General features: G+C 54.1%; 3 protein-coding genes across 3 annotated transcripts; 2 read left to right on the top strand and 1 right to left on the bottom strand.

The window, feature by feature from the left end:
* Positions 1-46: 46 nt before the first annotated feature.
* Positions 47-6,509, top strand: CAOG_07174 (hypothetical protein). The gene is made up of 2 exons (XM_004343848.2): positions 47-1,672; positions 3,054-6,509. The coding sequence occupies exon 2, from the start codon at positions 3,172-3,174 to the stop codon at positions 6,361-6,363; it is 3,192 nt and encodes a 1,063-aa protein (XP_004343898.1). The 5' UTR covers positions 47-1,672; positions 3,054-3,171; the 3' UTR covers positions 6,364-6,509.
* CAOG_07173 (sec tRNA synthase) lies at positions 6,442-8,840 on the bottom strand. The gene is made up of 9 exons (XM_004343847.2): positions 8,659-8,840; positions 8,453-8,540; positions 8,309-8,375; positions 8,047-8,165; positions 7,593-7,908; positions 7,174-7,498; positions 6,991-7,084; positions 6,839-6,917; positions 6,442-6,745 (listed from the first exon to the last, which is right to left on the bottom strand). The coding sequence occupies exons 1-9, from the start codon at positions 8,776-8,778 to the stop codon at positions 6,541-6,543; spliced, it is 1,413 nt and encodes a 470-aa protein (XP_004343897.1). The 5' UTR covers positions 8,779-8,840; the 3' UTR covers positions 6,442-6,540.
* Positions 8,841-8,848: 8 nt separating this feature from the next.
* On the top strand, positions 8,849-13,525 carry CAOG_07172 (hypothetical protein). The gene is made up of 6 exons (XM_004343846.2): positions 8,849-8,926; positions 9,276-9,462; positions 9,918-10,172; positions 10,257-12,940; positions 13,080-13,170; positions 13,257-13,525. Exons 1-6 carry the CDS (start codon positions 8,872-8,874, stop codon positions 13,387-13,389), a joined length of 3,405 nt encoding a protein of 1,134 aa, XP_004343896.1. The 5' UTR covers positions 8,849-8,871; the 3' UTR covers positions 13,390-13,525.
* Positions 13,526-13,701: the final 176 nt, after the last annotated feature.

Here is a 13,701-nt window from a genome sequence, read left to right as displayed (position 1 = left end):
TTTCACTCTTTTTTTTTTTTTTTTTTTTTTTTTTTCATTTTCCAATGCGATTTTCAATGCAAATCAACCTCTCCCTCCCTCTTCCCCTATCTTCTCAATCTCTGCTTCCAGCGCTTCAGTATTATCATAGCGAATACCACACGGCTTCTCACCCTTCCTCATTCGCCTCGCATTGGAGACGTCCGCTCAACAGCAGCATCCAACACTATGAAAAAGGACAACGGAAAACCAAAAACTTGGCTCCAATCCGGTTTTTGAGTTTGCTGTCTTCCCATTGCGTTTGCGACTGTGCAATTGCGGCGGCAGACGTGCGCGCGCTCGCTCGTGTCTGAATGAGAGACGTGCCACTCTACGTCGTATGCACGTTTCGGCGGCAGAGGGAGAGGACTCGGTTGTGTCCCGCAGCACCATGCGTTGTAGCGTGTCATCGTCTCAGAGAATCGTGTTCCCATCCAGAGAGAGAGAGAGAAATGGATGCTTTGCGCGCCCGTCTCGCATGGATGGCATTTCTGCTCTACCTGATTTGCAGACTGATTGTGAAGTGAGAGGTGAAGGGGGATGGGACCACCAACAACGTTGGGATGGTGGCAGGAAGTTGGTGTGTTTCACGTCGCTCGCCAAACCCTTCCCCCCTTTCCCTTCGTATTGGACCCATCTCCCTGCCTTTTACTTTGTTGCCAATCAGCGACCAGTGAACAATTTTTGTTTCAGCACTTGAAACGGCGACAAGTTGGTGGTTTGGGATGGGATTCATCCTTTGCATTGGTCATCCATTGTTGGTCATCCATTGTCGGTCATCACTTTCTTGCCCGTCCTGCCAATGCGTCCATACGATCAACAATCACGTCAATGTGCTTTCCAAAAGGGTTTCGCTATTGAATCTGAGTGGATCTGGACAAGGCCAGATCACCAATTTTTATCCTTGGCTTTTCCCCATTTTCCAACCAAAAGCTCGCCCTGTTACTATCAAACTAACTCGTTTAACAACACCTCGCGTGACGAGATGCATTTCCCCCGAGCCTTCCGATGTTCCGATGTATCCAACAACGAACGGACGGACGTGTGGCCAAACAGCAATGGGCTCGGCCGTTCATCATCATCTTCCCTTTTCCCCCCTTTCCCGGCCCCTCTCAAGCCCCACTCGCTCATGCTGCTGTGATGAGATCTCACTTCCCACCCACCTGCACCTGCACCTGCAGGCGAGGTGCGTGCGTGTCCTGCTCGAGCAAGGCTCTGCATACGGCGCCCAAACCTCAAAACGACATCCCTTTTTCTTTCCCCTTTGTCTCCATCTCCCGAGTCCAAGCCCCACCTGCTCATGCTACTGTACTGAGAGCGACGGGTGCCTAGTTCACACCACCCTGCAAGCGAGGATGCGTGCGCGCTCCTGCGGAACAAGTCCAGTGTACATACGGCGCCCAAACCAAAAACCCGCAAGTTCCTTCTTACGGCGGGCGTGACGGGACGTCGCTGTCTTGCGCCTCTGTCCTGCGCAATGCCCCTGATGCTTGCCGCTCATTCCTCGCTCTCTCATCAGCCAACGCGGAAGCGGAAGCCTCAAGACGGACACAAGCAGCGCGCGTCACTCAAGCTTCTTTTCCATTGAAAAAGGGTCAGTCGTTTTTTTTTTTTTTTTTTCCCGTTTGTTTGCTTGTTTTTCTCTCTTTCCAAGGTAGGTGCGTTGTCATCACACCAACTGGAGCGGATTGAGCACGCCGCAGAAGTGAATGCTTGGGGAGCAATTTTCGACACCCTTCCAACCTGTCCAAACGGGATTGCAAGCGAGTGAGGAAGCGCGGGAGATTTTTTTTTTTTTTTGTTTGAAATGCCAAGCCAACGCGTCACTTTGCATGGGCCTTCCCTCGTCGTCCGTCCGCTTCTCTTCTCGGGCTGTGTGGTTGTGCCAACGCCAGAGTCAGACGCGAGGGGAAGGCGGCGCGGCGGTGGACGGTCTGCATTTTGCCCGTGAAACGCGCTCCGTCATCAGACACATGTTAGCGACAGAGAATGAAATGAAATGGAAGGATTTTTTTTCGTTTTTTGGTTTTTTTGGTTTTTCCCCGTCTCTCTTTGCTTCTCGATCTTCCTATCGATTCAGGCTGCTCGGGTCTGGTTTGGTATAGAGCAAGGAGGGTTTGGCAACACATCCTCAAGGGCAAAATCGCCGGACTGCCAACAGGGGAGAGCGAGAGCGAGAGACAAGAGCTTTCTCAAAAAAAAAAAAAAAAAAAAAATCAACGAAAAAAATCCATGACGGACATCTCGAGCGTCATGTAAAAAAGCAAACTCGTATGGCTTTTTTTTTTGATTTCAATTTCGTTTCAATTTCGTTTTGTTTATTCGAGTGTTTGATTCAATGTTTACTTCATTTCTTAAATTTACTTTTGATTGTTTGTTTTTTGCGGTATGACAAAAAAAACAACAAAAAAACAACATCGTTCGTCATTTCTGTTCGACTTGTTGCTCTGCGTCAGAACGAGCGAGTGTTGAAGAGCGGACGAAGAGTGGGTCGGTCAGTTTGATGCGACAACCGGAGCTGTGTGTGATGGGTGACGATGGTTGTCAAGTGATGAACGAGTCACACAACTGCGAAAAAACAAAAAAAAAAAAAAAAAAACAAAAAAACAGCTGCTTGTCGCTGGTGAGAGTATGACTCCGAGGAGTGGAAGGCGAGGTGATGAGAGAAAACAGAACGAAGGAAGGCGACAAGTTCACTCTGAGCGTCTCTGACACACACAAACAACTAGCTACGTAACAATATGCAGTACACTGAGGCGAATTCGTTATTGTTCATTGGCATTGATGAAGTGGTTTTCGTGGCACTTTTTCGGTGTTGTTTACAGTTTTTGCCGGATTCGAATAAACATCAAAAACGTTGTTTTGTTCCCGTGTTTTGGTGTTTCGAGCGAGGATTCGAGATCAGAGTGCATTGGAGATGGGCCGTAGGATACTCGTATATACGAGAGATGGAGAATGACACCAAGACCGTTGAACGACAGACCTTGAATGCAACTTGACTCACTTCGCATCTCCTTGCATCCCGTTGTCTACAGCTTCCCGTCTTGATCTCGACCTGGGTAACCCTGCTGCCTTTCCATCGAGACCAAAAACCTTTTTCTCCAACATCCAAAGACCTCCAAGACAAAAACCCACCAAAAACAACCATCCCCGATGCTCGAGCACAGCTTGGCCGACTTTGGAGTGTACGGCAGTGATGCTAGTGACTCGATGGCCGCTGCGCGCGAAGCCGTCGCTGAAGCTGCCGCTACCGCCGCCATGTCGTCGAGCAGCTTGTTCATTGAAGCAGCAGTCGGAGGATCGTCGTCCCATCACCACGAAGATCACAGCCTGGTGCTCCCAATCTCGCTCGCAAACGCTGCAGCCACCCTGCCTGCCCATCTGATTCACGGCTTTGGCGCGCACACTGCGAGCGCCATGCACGGTGTTGACACACCGGCTGCAACCCCGTCTGCGCACAATGGCGCCTTGATGGCTCCGATCGTCGAGTGCATGACTGCCTCGTCGTCGACCAACTCGCTGACGCAGCTTCTTGCGCAGCACACAGAGACAATTTCCAGCGCCGTCTCGTTGCCACCGATGCACGCGCCAGAAGCAGGTCTCCACACTTCTGCGGCAGCGATGGCGCCGGCGGACCTTGCAAAGTCAGCGCTGCTGTCGGTGCCTTCGGCCGTTCTGGCCGGACAGACGGATGCCCAAAAGCCATCCACCCAGATGGCGGACGTGCTCATGACCCTGTCGTCTTCGCTGGTTCCCAGTGCACAACACCACCAGCACCAGCACCAGCAGCAGCAGCAGCAGCAGCAGCAGCAGCAGCAGCAGCAGCAAATGTTTGCTTCGAGCATTGATCTGCACGATCAAATTCTGCACCTGCACTTGAACGCCTTGCCAGACGAGAGACAGCAGCTTCAGCAACAGCAGCAACAGCAACAACAGCTACAACAACACGTTTCGCCTCCAGGCGCTGCGCCCATGCCTCTCCCACTGCTCGTGCACTCGTCAAGCTTGCCAGCGGCGCTCCAACAGCAGCAGCCGCAATCAGCTGACCTGCAACAAGGTCAGCACCCAGCAGCAGCTCAGCCACAGCCGCAGCAGCAACAACAACAGCAACAACAACAGCAACAGCAGCAACAACAGCAACAGCAACAGCAACAACAGCAACAGCAACAACAACAACAACAACAACAACAACAAGATGAGCAGGCTGCGCAGACCCACCAACTCCTTCTCGTTCAGCACCATCAGCATGAAATGCTCTTGCAGCAACAGGAGTTGGAGACACAGCAACTTGTGCATTTGCAGCAGCAGCACAGGCTGCAACAGCAACACAACCAGCAGCTTGCCAATGTGGTCGGGCGGCCCATCCCGTCCGATACTCATCTGCTGTCGCTTGTTGCTCAGCAGCAACAACACGAGCACCAACAGCAACAGCAGCAGCAGCAACTGATTCATTTCCACCAACAAGAGCAGCTGCAACAACAGCAGCAACAACAACAACAGCAACAACAGCAGCAACAGCAACAACAGCAGCAACAGCAACAACAGCTCTCACCGCAAGCCCCAAATTCACACCCCATGCAGTCGCTGGCTATGAACTCGCTCATGTCCGTTCCAATGCTCACCATCCCACCACAGCAGACAAACCTCGGATTTGTTTCCATCCCTGGCGTCTCCGCTTCTCCCCTCACCTCATTCTCGATGGACACGACATCCATGCTCATGTCGTCGCTTTCTGCTGGTACCTCAACCTCGAGCGTCACGCCGTCCGATCATGGCTCTGGGTTTTCCACTGCCTCATTCACCAGTTTGCCGCCCGCTGGGCTGGTCGCAACCCACCCTCTCATCACGGCGCTCAGCACTGGCCACCTCCTCCCCACCGAAGCTGGTCTGCAGGCTGCCGGGGTCACCATGCCAACTTTGCAGACGGCGCACCATGCCGACGCCCTTGGATCCTCCACCTCCTCAACCAGCATGTCCTCGTCGACACGCGGCTCTCTGCGCACTGGCACCAACTCTCGGCGGCGTGGCAACCCTCCGGCCGCACTGTCGCTCGACCATGCTTCCGCTCGGGCGGCATCGCCGGCCAATGCGAGGCCCAGGACACGCAAAGCGGCATCACGAGACAAGAACGCTCCTACCAGCTCCGCCTCCAAAGTCTCTCCTGGCAGTAGGGCTGTTACCGGTGCTTGGGGTCGGACTGCCACAGGAAATCTGATTGTTGGTCCCAACGGCAGCGCCATGCAAACGCCGACGTCTGGCTCGATTGAGGACGCTTCGTTCGAGGACGCCTCCGACAGTCTGGATGATGCCGAGTATGACGATGACGACACTGAATTTGATGATGACGATTTTGACAATGACGACGACGACGACGACGAGGACGATGATGACGACGAGGACGACGACGACGATCGCTCCTTTGTTCCCAGTTCGCAGAGCCGCCGCCGCCGCCGAGGTGGCGACGAGTTGTCTCGCAATAGCTCGCAGCACACTGGTGGTCCCATTCGTGTCGGTCGCAAGTCGCATGCCCAGTCGCGGCGCCGCATGTCGTCGATTTCGAGCGCTGCGGGCAACTTTACCGAACCGACATCGGAATCGCCGCATTCGCCTCGCGGCCGCAGCGGGTCTCTCGACGCCGAGAGTCTGAGCCTGTTGCGTGCTCACTCGATCAGTGCTGCGAGTTTGAAGAATCTCCCTGTTGCCGAAGCCCCGCTGCAAGCTGCCCTGGATGCTGGCCTGACTGTGGCGGAAGTGCTGACGATGCCCGTCAAGACCCTGAACCGCAAGCTCCGCGGGGCAGGCATCTCGCTCGACTACATTCGCGATCTCAAGGACTTGCGTCGCAAGATGAAAAACCGCAATGCAGCCGCACGCTGCCGACAGCGCAAGCGCAAGGAAACTGGCGTCATTCGCGATCGCATGTCGGGCCTTCACGTCGAAGTGGCCTTCCTTCGCCAGGAGAATGCCATTTTGAAGAGCTTCTTGCGCACTGCAGGAATCTCGCTCCCCGACTCTGTTCAAGCGCAAATCCAACACGCGATTACCGAAACGGGGTACACCGGCCCCTCCCGTGTGCGCGTGCGACCACTAAACATGGCCCAGCAACAAGGCCAGGCGAGCGCACGTTGGCCTTTGCTTCAGCAACAGCAGCAGCAGCATCATCATCAACGACCACCTCAGTCACAGCAGCAGCATGCTGTGCCGGCCTCCGAAAAGGGCGCAGGGGACGGAGTGACGTCGCCTGCTCGGTTGGTGCTGACCCCGCAGCTCATGCCGATTGGCACGCAAGCGATTTCGACAGCTATGGGCGACCAGCAGCCCTTGTCGCCCAAGCGATTTGCGTGACTACTACCTGACTGGTCTATTTTGTAGGTCGGTCACATTTTCTAACACACTTTTTGCACATTTTTTTTTGCTTTGCTTCTTGTTAATCCTTGAATTAAAAAAATCTACAATCTACAATCTACAAATCAACAGTACACGCAAAGAAATCGAAATCAACACGTGAGGTTGGGAACTTTGCTATGGCTGGTTCATCGCCGCGCGTAAATCCTTGAAGGCAGCAGTCAGCCGATCAATCAATGCGTCCACTTCTTGTTCGGTCATGCCGATCGCGGCAGCTGCTGTCAGGTAGGCACCGTGGTAGGCACTGTGGTGAGCGCCGAAATTGGACAGGGAAACGGGACCAACCGATGTTGTTGCTGCTGCGCGGTCTGCGGCAACCACGCTACAGTAGATGCAAAATTCAAGGTGAAAATGAGTGAAAGAGAATCAAAGACACGACGCAAGAACAATACCAGGGGCAAGAGCAACTGCGCACCGAGTTCCAGACACGCATCGCGTAAACAAGAACGACCCGAGCCTTGTTGCGTCCGATCCGAACGTCGACAGCGTGATGGCTATTGGTCGGAAGCACAAGTGAGGCGACTTGCAACGTAAAGTTTATGCCACTAGAGGCGGTTTGAATCATACCGAGTGAAATGGGATTGTGAGGGGTTTCCAGCAGCCGTTCACCTTGGCTGACGGCAAACGCGCCGAGTTTTGCTCGAAGCTGTTCAAACACAACCTGTACAATACGATTCAACATTCATAGATCAGCTGGGCGGAGGTGTGAAGGATGAAACCACAAAATTCAAGTGCCAAAATCCACGTTACCTTTCGTTGCTTCAACAGGGAACGAAAGCCTTGCTGACCCATGGACAGCAGTGTGATGAAAATATCCACGGAAGGGGCGGCAGACGCTCGACCAGGGTACATTTCACCGATGCGTTTGATGAATGCACGATCGTGACCAGCTACGAGCGCGCCACCCACAGGTACCATCAAGTTCTTATCGGAGGACTGCACGAACGCGTCGACTCGTCCCGCCTTGTGCGCGTCTTGTATGAGCGCCGTGATTTTAGAGCTCTGGATACCGTAGGCATTGTTGATGACATGCGGGATGCTCTCTGTCGCACAGATTTTTGCAATCTCGACAATGCTGCGTCAGAGTGTGGTGAGTAAAGTGCTGATGCATCGCCCCGACCTCGACCACGAGTCGAAACATCCAGGTAGATCGTTTCGGCAAGCCTTACCGATCTGGACACCGTGGTGCAAAGCAGCTCGTCGTCGAAACGATGCACAAAATGTTGTCCTTTCCGACAGTGTTCACCTGATGTTGGAGCGCAGACAAATCCGTGCGCACTTCGTCGCCCTCGATGGCATTATCAACAACAACAACTTCGAATCCACAAGCGGTGATTGCCTTGATGCAGGACTTTTGATCAATGCGGAGCCAGAGCACCTTTCTTGCCGACGGTGGTCGTGTTTGAGCTAACGTCAACAATGTCATGACCATTGCCATTCCCGTTGCCAGAGGTAGAGCGATGCATGCATTAGCTGCATGAACACCTGTCCAATGTGATCACTGAATGGTGAGCTGTTTGAGGTTGTGGGTTGGTTGTTGTGATGTTGTCAAAAAGCTCGTCCACTTCCTCCGAATCTCGCTTTGATCCTCATGTTGCCATACTGTGTGACACAAAATCATACCGGCTAATCGAATCACGTCCAGGCACATAATGTTGACGAGTTTCATGATGAGTGACGAACCAGCTGCCTTTGGCTGGATTGCTGCAATGTCACCCGAGCGACCAATGCCGTGCGCCATTCTGCCCCCCAAAGCAAGCGCGCAAGGGTGAGCCTACCACACTCGACAACCCCGAGATCTCAGCTCGCCATGGCAATCAAGTCTGCCAGAGGCGCGCGCAGGGGGGGGGATATGGCCCTGGTCTACGCCGCTGCTGTCCCTCACCGAAAGTGCCTGCGCGCAACCAAGTCCGAGTACACGCGCGCCTCGCGTTCGCCAGCGCCAATGTTTGCTAAAATCAAGCAATAGCAGTGTGGTTTGAGTTGAATTTGCCAACATTGTTGATGCAAAACCAAGAGCTCGATCTACCTGGAAAGTTGTTGCTGTCCATCTGCGCGAGATCGCTCAACAGCAGCTCAATGGACATTTCGTCCCAGCCTAGCTCTGGCCATTTGCGCTGGCGTGACAAGCACGAGCAAACAAAGCAAAGACAAAGGGCGGGTCAGTCTGCCGAGTTGTTTTTCTTTTGGCGTCAACTCTGAGAATTTCGCGGTTTTTTTTTTTTCGGGGTTTACTTGTGCGAGCAGCGATTTGACGAGGTTTTGGCGCGTGCGGATGGCGTCTGCGCCCTGCTGGATGTATGCGTCATTGCCCAGGATGTCCTTTGCGAGGTTTTGGTTGATCTCCGTGTCCATTGGCACTGCGGGGATTCAATGTCAAAATGCGAGACTGAGCCGCACTCGATTTGGAATCAGTCTTTGTTTCGTTTACTTTTTTGTTTTTGTTCAATGGCAACCCCACAGTCACCGTCGCCCATGGCGGCCAGCAGTGGAGGCGACTCTGGTATGGGGGGGGGGACCTGCGATGCGCTTTGTTGAGTGTTTGTGTAATTCTGCTCAGCGGGAGAGACAGAGAGAGAGAGAGAGAGGGTAGCAATGCGAATGAGGAGTGGTTTGTCCTTCCCTGTTTCATTCCTGCATCGCGATTCTCAAACAGACATTCAAAAAACACATTCAAATCGTTTCCACTACAAGCAGAAAAATTCATTGCGATCTTGTTGACTTTGAAAAAAATCCAATGATGGAAACGAAAAAAAAAAAAAATAGATCTTTGATTTTTTTTTTTTTTTTTTGTATTGAGTTTGCATTGACTTTTTGAATGTCTGTCCGTTTTGTCCATTGATTGTTGACAGAGGTCGGCAAGCTTCAGAAGCACTTGTCGCTGCTTCGTGAGCAGTATGTCAAGCTGCAGGCGCGGCTGGCCGAGGTCGAGAAGGCGCACGCGGCTGCGTCCACCGCTGCAGGGCAGATTGGCGTCGACCACTTTGTGCCGCGGCTCCTGCGCACCGTCGAGGAGCTCTTCGACAAGGACACGTACAGGTAAAAGGACGGACGTACTGACATGCAAGAGACAGAGACAGAGAGGGTGGGAGTGGGGAGCTGCAGCCAGCTCGAGCGATCAACCCTTGGAAACGGTCGCTCTGTTGATCTCGCTGCGGTCCGACCTCCGACAGTCAAACCCCTGCTCTTCCCTGATGGATGATGCAGGACGAAACAAAAAAATGATCACAAAGGATCGAGGGGAAGGGGATGACGGCTGGAACCTGAACGGTCAATCTCTGTCTCTACCTCCATTTACAAAAGGGACACAGACACTCCGCTCCCCCTGATGCCCTGATGGATGCAAGAGCAACGTGCTCACAAAAGGACCGAAGGACCAACTTTGCAGAGAAAAGCGGAGCGAGGGTCGAAAAAGGCCGATTTGTTGCTCACATTGATGATACTCACTTGATTACCCTTTGCGTCCCTTGCGTCCCTTGCGTTGGAACCCAAAGTGACATCAAAATCAACTTGGCTGGTCGAATCATCCCCGGTCATCGACTTGTGCTGGCTGCACGCGGTGGCAATTGGGGCGTGACGGACCTCGCCCAGGTCACTGAACTCACGCTCGCGGATCTGCCCCACGAAGTCGGATGGGCCCTGCTCAAGTGGGTCTACACCGACCGCGTCGACATTCGCCCAGACATTAACTTTACCATCGAGGTGATGCGAGCTGCCCATCGCTTCCGGCTCGAGCCGCTGAAAATCCGGTAACGTTCAAAGCACGCGTTTGGCGACCATTTTTGGATGTGAACTCGAAGCTGATCCGCCTCTTTCCTCAACTCCCCCCGCAGCTGTGAGCACGCCCTCATGGCTCTCGCGAACGTCTCGAACTGCACATCGCTCTTCCGCTACGCGGACGAAGCGGGTGCCCAGGACCTCCGCCGAACTTGCTTGCAGCTGATTCTCACGTACTGGACGCAAATCGACCCCGCCCAGTTTGACACAATGCCCGCGCCCTTGCTGTTTGAAGTGTTCAAGCAAATCACCGCCTTCACCCTGCACCTGGCCGTGTCTCGTGGTCGTGAAGATGTCGTCTTTCTCTTTTTGATTGAGAATGACACGAATGTTGTCGAAAAGATCAACGAGGTTGACGAGAAGGGCGATGTTGCCCTGCATCTTGCGCTGCTCGGTCGCCACGAGAGCATTGCAGAGACGCTCGTTGATCATGGCTGCGACGTGGACTCGCCGCAAGCCACCACCAACAAGACACTGCTCCATCGCGCGCTCGAGCGCAAGGACGAGACTACCGCAGCCTTCCTCGTCTCGCACGGCGCGAGCGTGAATGCCGTCACCTCTGCGGCCACCGGTAGCACCACCCCGCTGCACATTGCGTCCAAGCTCAATCTTCCCGTGACTGCAAAGCTGCTCATCAACTCTGCTGCCAACGTGAATGCACAGGATGCATCTGGTGCGACCGCACTCCACGTTTCGATTGGCGCCGGCTTTGCCGAGATTGTCAACGCGCTGCTCGCGGCCCCGGCCATTGATCTCAGTCTGAAGGACAACCTCGAGCGCACCACTCTGTGGCTGGCATTGGTTCAGCGCAACGAACAGCTTGCGTCGACACTGGTGGCTGCAGGCTGCGATACGAACGCCCCCGACAATCTTCGCAACACGCTTCTTCACCATGCCATTCAATGCCAGTACACGGCCGCTGCCTTGTTTCTCATCAGCAACGGCGCATCTGTTGACGCGGCGAACGCAGCCGGAACCACTCCACTCCACTTGGCTGCCTTGTTTGCCTACGCGGAATTGGCCACGACCTTGCTGAACGCGGGTGCCAAGGTCAACGTGCGCGACAGCAAAGGCCGCACGCCGCTCCACAACGCCATTCGCGGAGACAATGGTTCTCAGCCGTTGGGCTTCCCGGCCACGCCAGTCCATGTCTCGGATGCCCCTCGCCGCGCCACTGGACCCACCAACCCTGCTTCCGAAGATGTCGCGCGACGCCTCATCCGCCATGCTGGTGTTGATTTGAATGCACGTGACGAGGAGGACAACACGCCACTCGGACTTGCCCTCCTGCTCCAAGCCAAAACGATCGCCACGGCGCTTGTGGAAGCTGGGGCCGACAAGGAGTGCGTTTCTGCCCAGGGTGGCTACACTCTGCTGCACCAGGCCATTCTCCGCAAAGATGCCGGTGCCGCGCGCTTCCTGCTCGAGGCTGGAAGCTCGATCAACTCAAAGACTGGCTCAAACCAGTCGCCGCTCATGCTGGCCATTACCAACGAGATTGGGCCGGTTGTCGAAGTGCTCTGCTCGATGGGCGCCGATCCCAACGGATTTGACAATGCTGGCAACACTGCCTTGTGGACGGCTCTGACACTGCGTCAGGCCGATGTCGCGTCCACGCTCGTCAAGTATCGTGCCGATGTCGACGCGATGAACGCACAGGGCGAAGCGCTCTTGCATTCCGCCATCCGAAAGCGAGACAGCTTTATCGCAACCTTCCTCATTGGCAATGGCGCCAAGGTGAACGCTCGCTCGTCCAAGGGCCAATGCACTCCTCTGCACCTGGCGGCTGAACAAGGCCTGGAGGATGTCTGCGTGTTTTTGCTGCAGAACGGCGCTGACATCAACGCGCAGGAATCGCAAGGTCTGACTCCCTTGCACGTTGCGGTCGAAAGCCGCCACCCGACCATTGTGCAGTGTCTCTTGCACCAGAACGGCGTGGACCTCACCATCGTTGATGGGCTCGGGGCCACTCCCTTTGCGACTGCCTTGAACACCAAGGACCTCGATATTTCCGCCTTGATCTTGTCGGTTGACGCGTCGGTGGCCGAGCAGGCGGACGACCGTGGCCGCAACTTTTTGCATCAGGCGATCGCTGAAAACGACGTGGATCGGGTTCTCTTTTTGATTGAGCTCAAGGTGGACGTCAACTCGCGCGTCCAAGACGCCGAGCACCTCACACCCTTGTTCCTGGCAGTTCGGCTCGGCGCCGAGGCCATCTGCAAGCACTTGATCCAAGCCGGCGCCGATGTCAACGCTCGCGACGGACACGATTCAGACGCGCTGCATGTTGCCTGTTCGCTCAACCTCGCAACGGTGGTCAACTTGCTCGTGGAAGCTGGCGCTGATCTCACCGCCGTTGATTCGGATCGCCGGACCGCCTTACATCTCGCAGTGGCCAACCAGCACATCAACGTGGTGCGCCGCCTCGTCAAGGAAAGCGCTGTGGACCTGAACGCGCGCGACGCCAAGTCGCAAACAGTGCTGCACGTGCTTGCGGCTGGTGCGGCTCAAAATGCCATCGCGCTGCTGGATGTGCTCCTGCAGTTTGCCGGCGGATCGCTCGACATTAATGCGGTCGACATTGACGGCAACACCCCTCTCTTCTATGCGTTCGGTGTTGGTCATGAGCTTCTTTGCGTGGCGCTCGTCAAGGCTGGAGCCCAAATCGGACTGCAGAACAAGGCTGGCAAGTCGGTGATGGACGAGGCGAACAAGGGCCGCATCCAACGCAAGATTATTGGTTAGTTTTTGTTTATTTTACATTTTTTCCAGCGAGCTGTTCATGATTTGACCGTTTTTTTTTTTTTTTTGAATTTGTTTTTTGTTTGGTTTTTGTCGTTTCTCTGACTTTGTGTTGTGCCTGCAAACACACATCACAGATGCCGTTCCCGCCGTGTTGACCTGGCTTGATGGCAAAGCATGTCAGAACTGCAACGACAAATTCTCTGTTAGCAAGCGAAAACATCACTGGTGGGTTGCCAAATCAAACGCGTGCCGAGTTGTTGGCTGAATTCCTGACTTTCTTGGTTCTTGTTTTGTTTGTACACGCTTTCCAGCCGACACTGCGCCCGCGTGCTGTGCAGCAAGTGCTGTCCATCGGACAAGGAAGTTTTGCTGGCCAAGTTTGACGAGAAGAAGCCGGCTCGTGTCTGCGACGCTTGCCACGAAGTGTTGTCGGCTCCGTTCTAGTTTTGAAACTAGCAATCCGAGTTGGGGTTGTATTGATTTGATTCTGCAGCTGCATATTTTTTTTTCAGCGGGTGTCACACTTTTCGGCCCTGTAAACATGTATAGAATTGGATGGTTGCTCGAAAATCCAAACCCATACAATTGATATCGAAATAGTGTACATTGGAAGCGAAAACAACAGCACTGTGCACGAAGGGCAAAACAAACAAAAAAAGAAACAAAAGGTAGACCCGAAGCAGTGAGCCAAACGAACAAGTTCCCAAGGAGAGGGGAGGGGACCTGCCCTCCCACCCCCCCACAATCAAAAATCAG

This window comes from Capsaspora owczarzaki, assembly GCF_000151315.2.
Source record: "Capsaspora owczarzaki ATCC 30864 unplaced genomic scaffold supercont2.13, whole genome shotgun sequence".
NCBI classification, from domain to species: Eukaryota; class Filasterea; order Ministeriida; family Capsasporidae; genus Capsaspora; species Capsaspora owczarzaki.
The sequence above is the reverse complement of the archived record's forward strand: the minus strand, read 5'-3'. Positions and strand labels throughout refer to the sequence as shown.

Bases quoted from the DNA above. Each gene is read 5' to 3' on its own strand.
- CAOG_07174 (XM_004343848.2), top strand. From the start codon at position 3,172: ATGCTCGAGCACAGCTTGGCCGACTTTGGAGTGTACGGCAGTGATGCT.
- CAOG_07173 (XM_004343847.2), bottom strand. From the start codon at position 8,778: ATGGACACGGAGATCAACCAAAACCTCGCAAAGGACATCCTGGGCAAT. The intron at 7,909-8,046 runs GTATGATTTTGT...CACATTGGACAG, and splicing joins GGACGTGATTCGATTAGCCG to GTGTTCATGCAGCTAATGCA. The intron at 7,085-7,173 runs GTAACGTGGATT...CGTATTGTACAG, and splicing joins CCCTGTTGAAGCAACGAAAG to GTTGTGTTTGAACAGCTTCG.
- CAOG_07172 (XM_004343846.2), top strand. From the start codon at position 8,872: ATGGCAACCCCACAGTCACCGTCGCCCATGGCGGCCAGCAGTGGAGGC. The intron at 8,927-9,275 runs GTATGGGGGGGG...GATTGTTGACAG, and splicing joins CAGCAGTGGAGGCGACTCTG to AGGTCGGCAAGCTTCAGAAG. The intron at 12,941-13,079 runs GTTAGTTTTTGT...CACACATCACAG, and splicing joins CATCCAACGCAAGATTATTG to ATGCCGTTCCCGCCGTGTTG.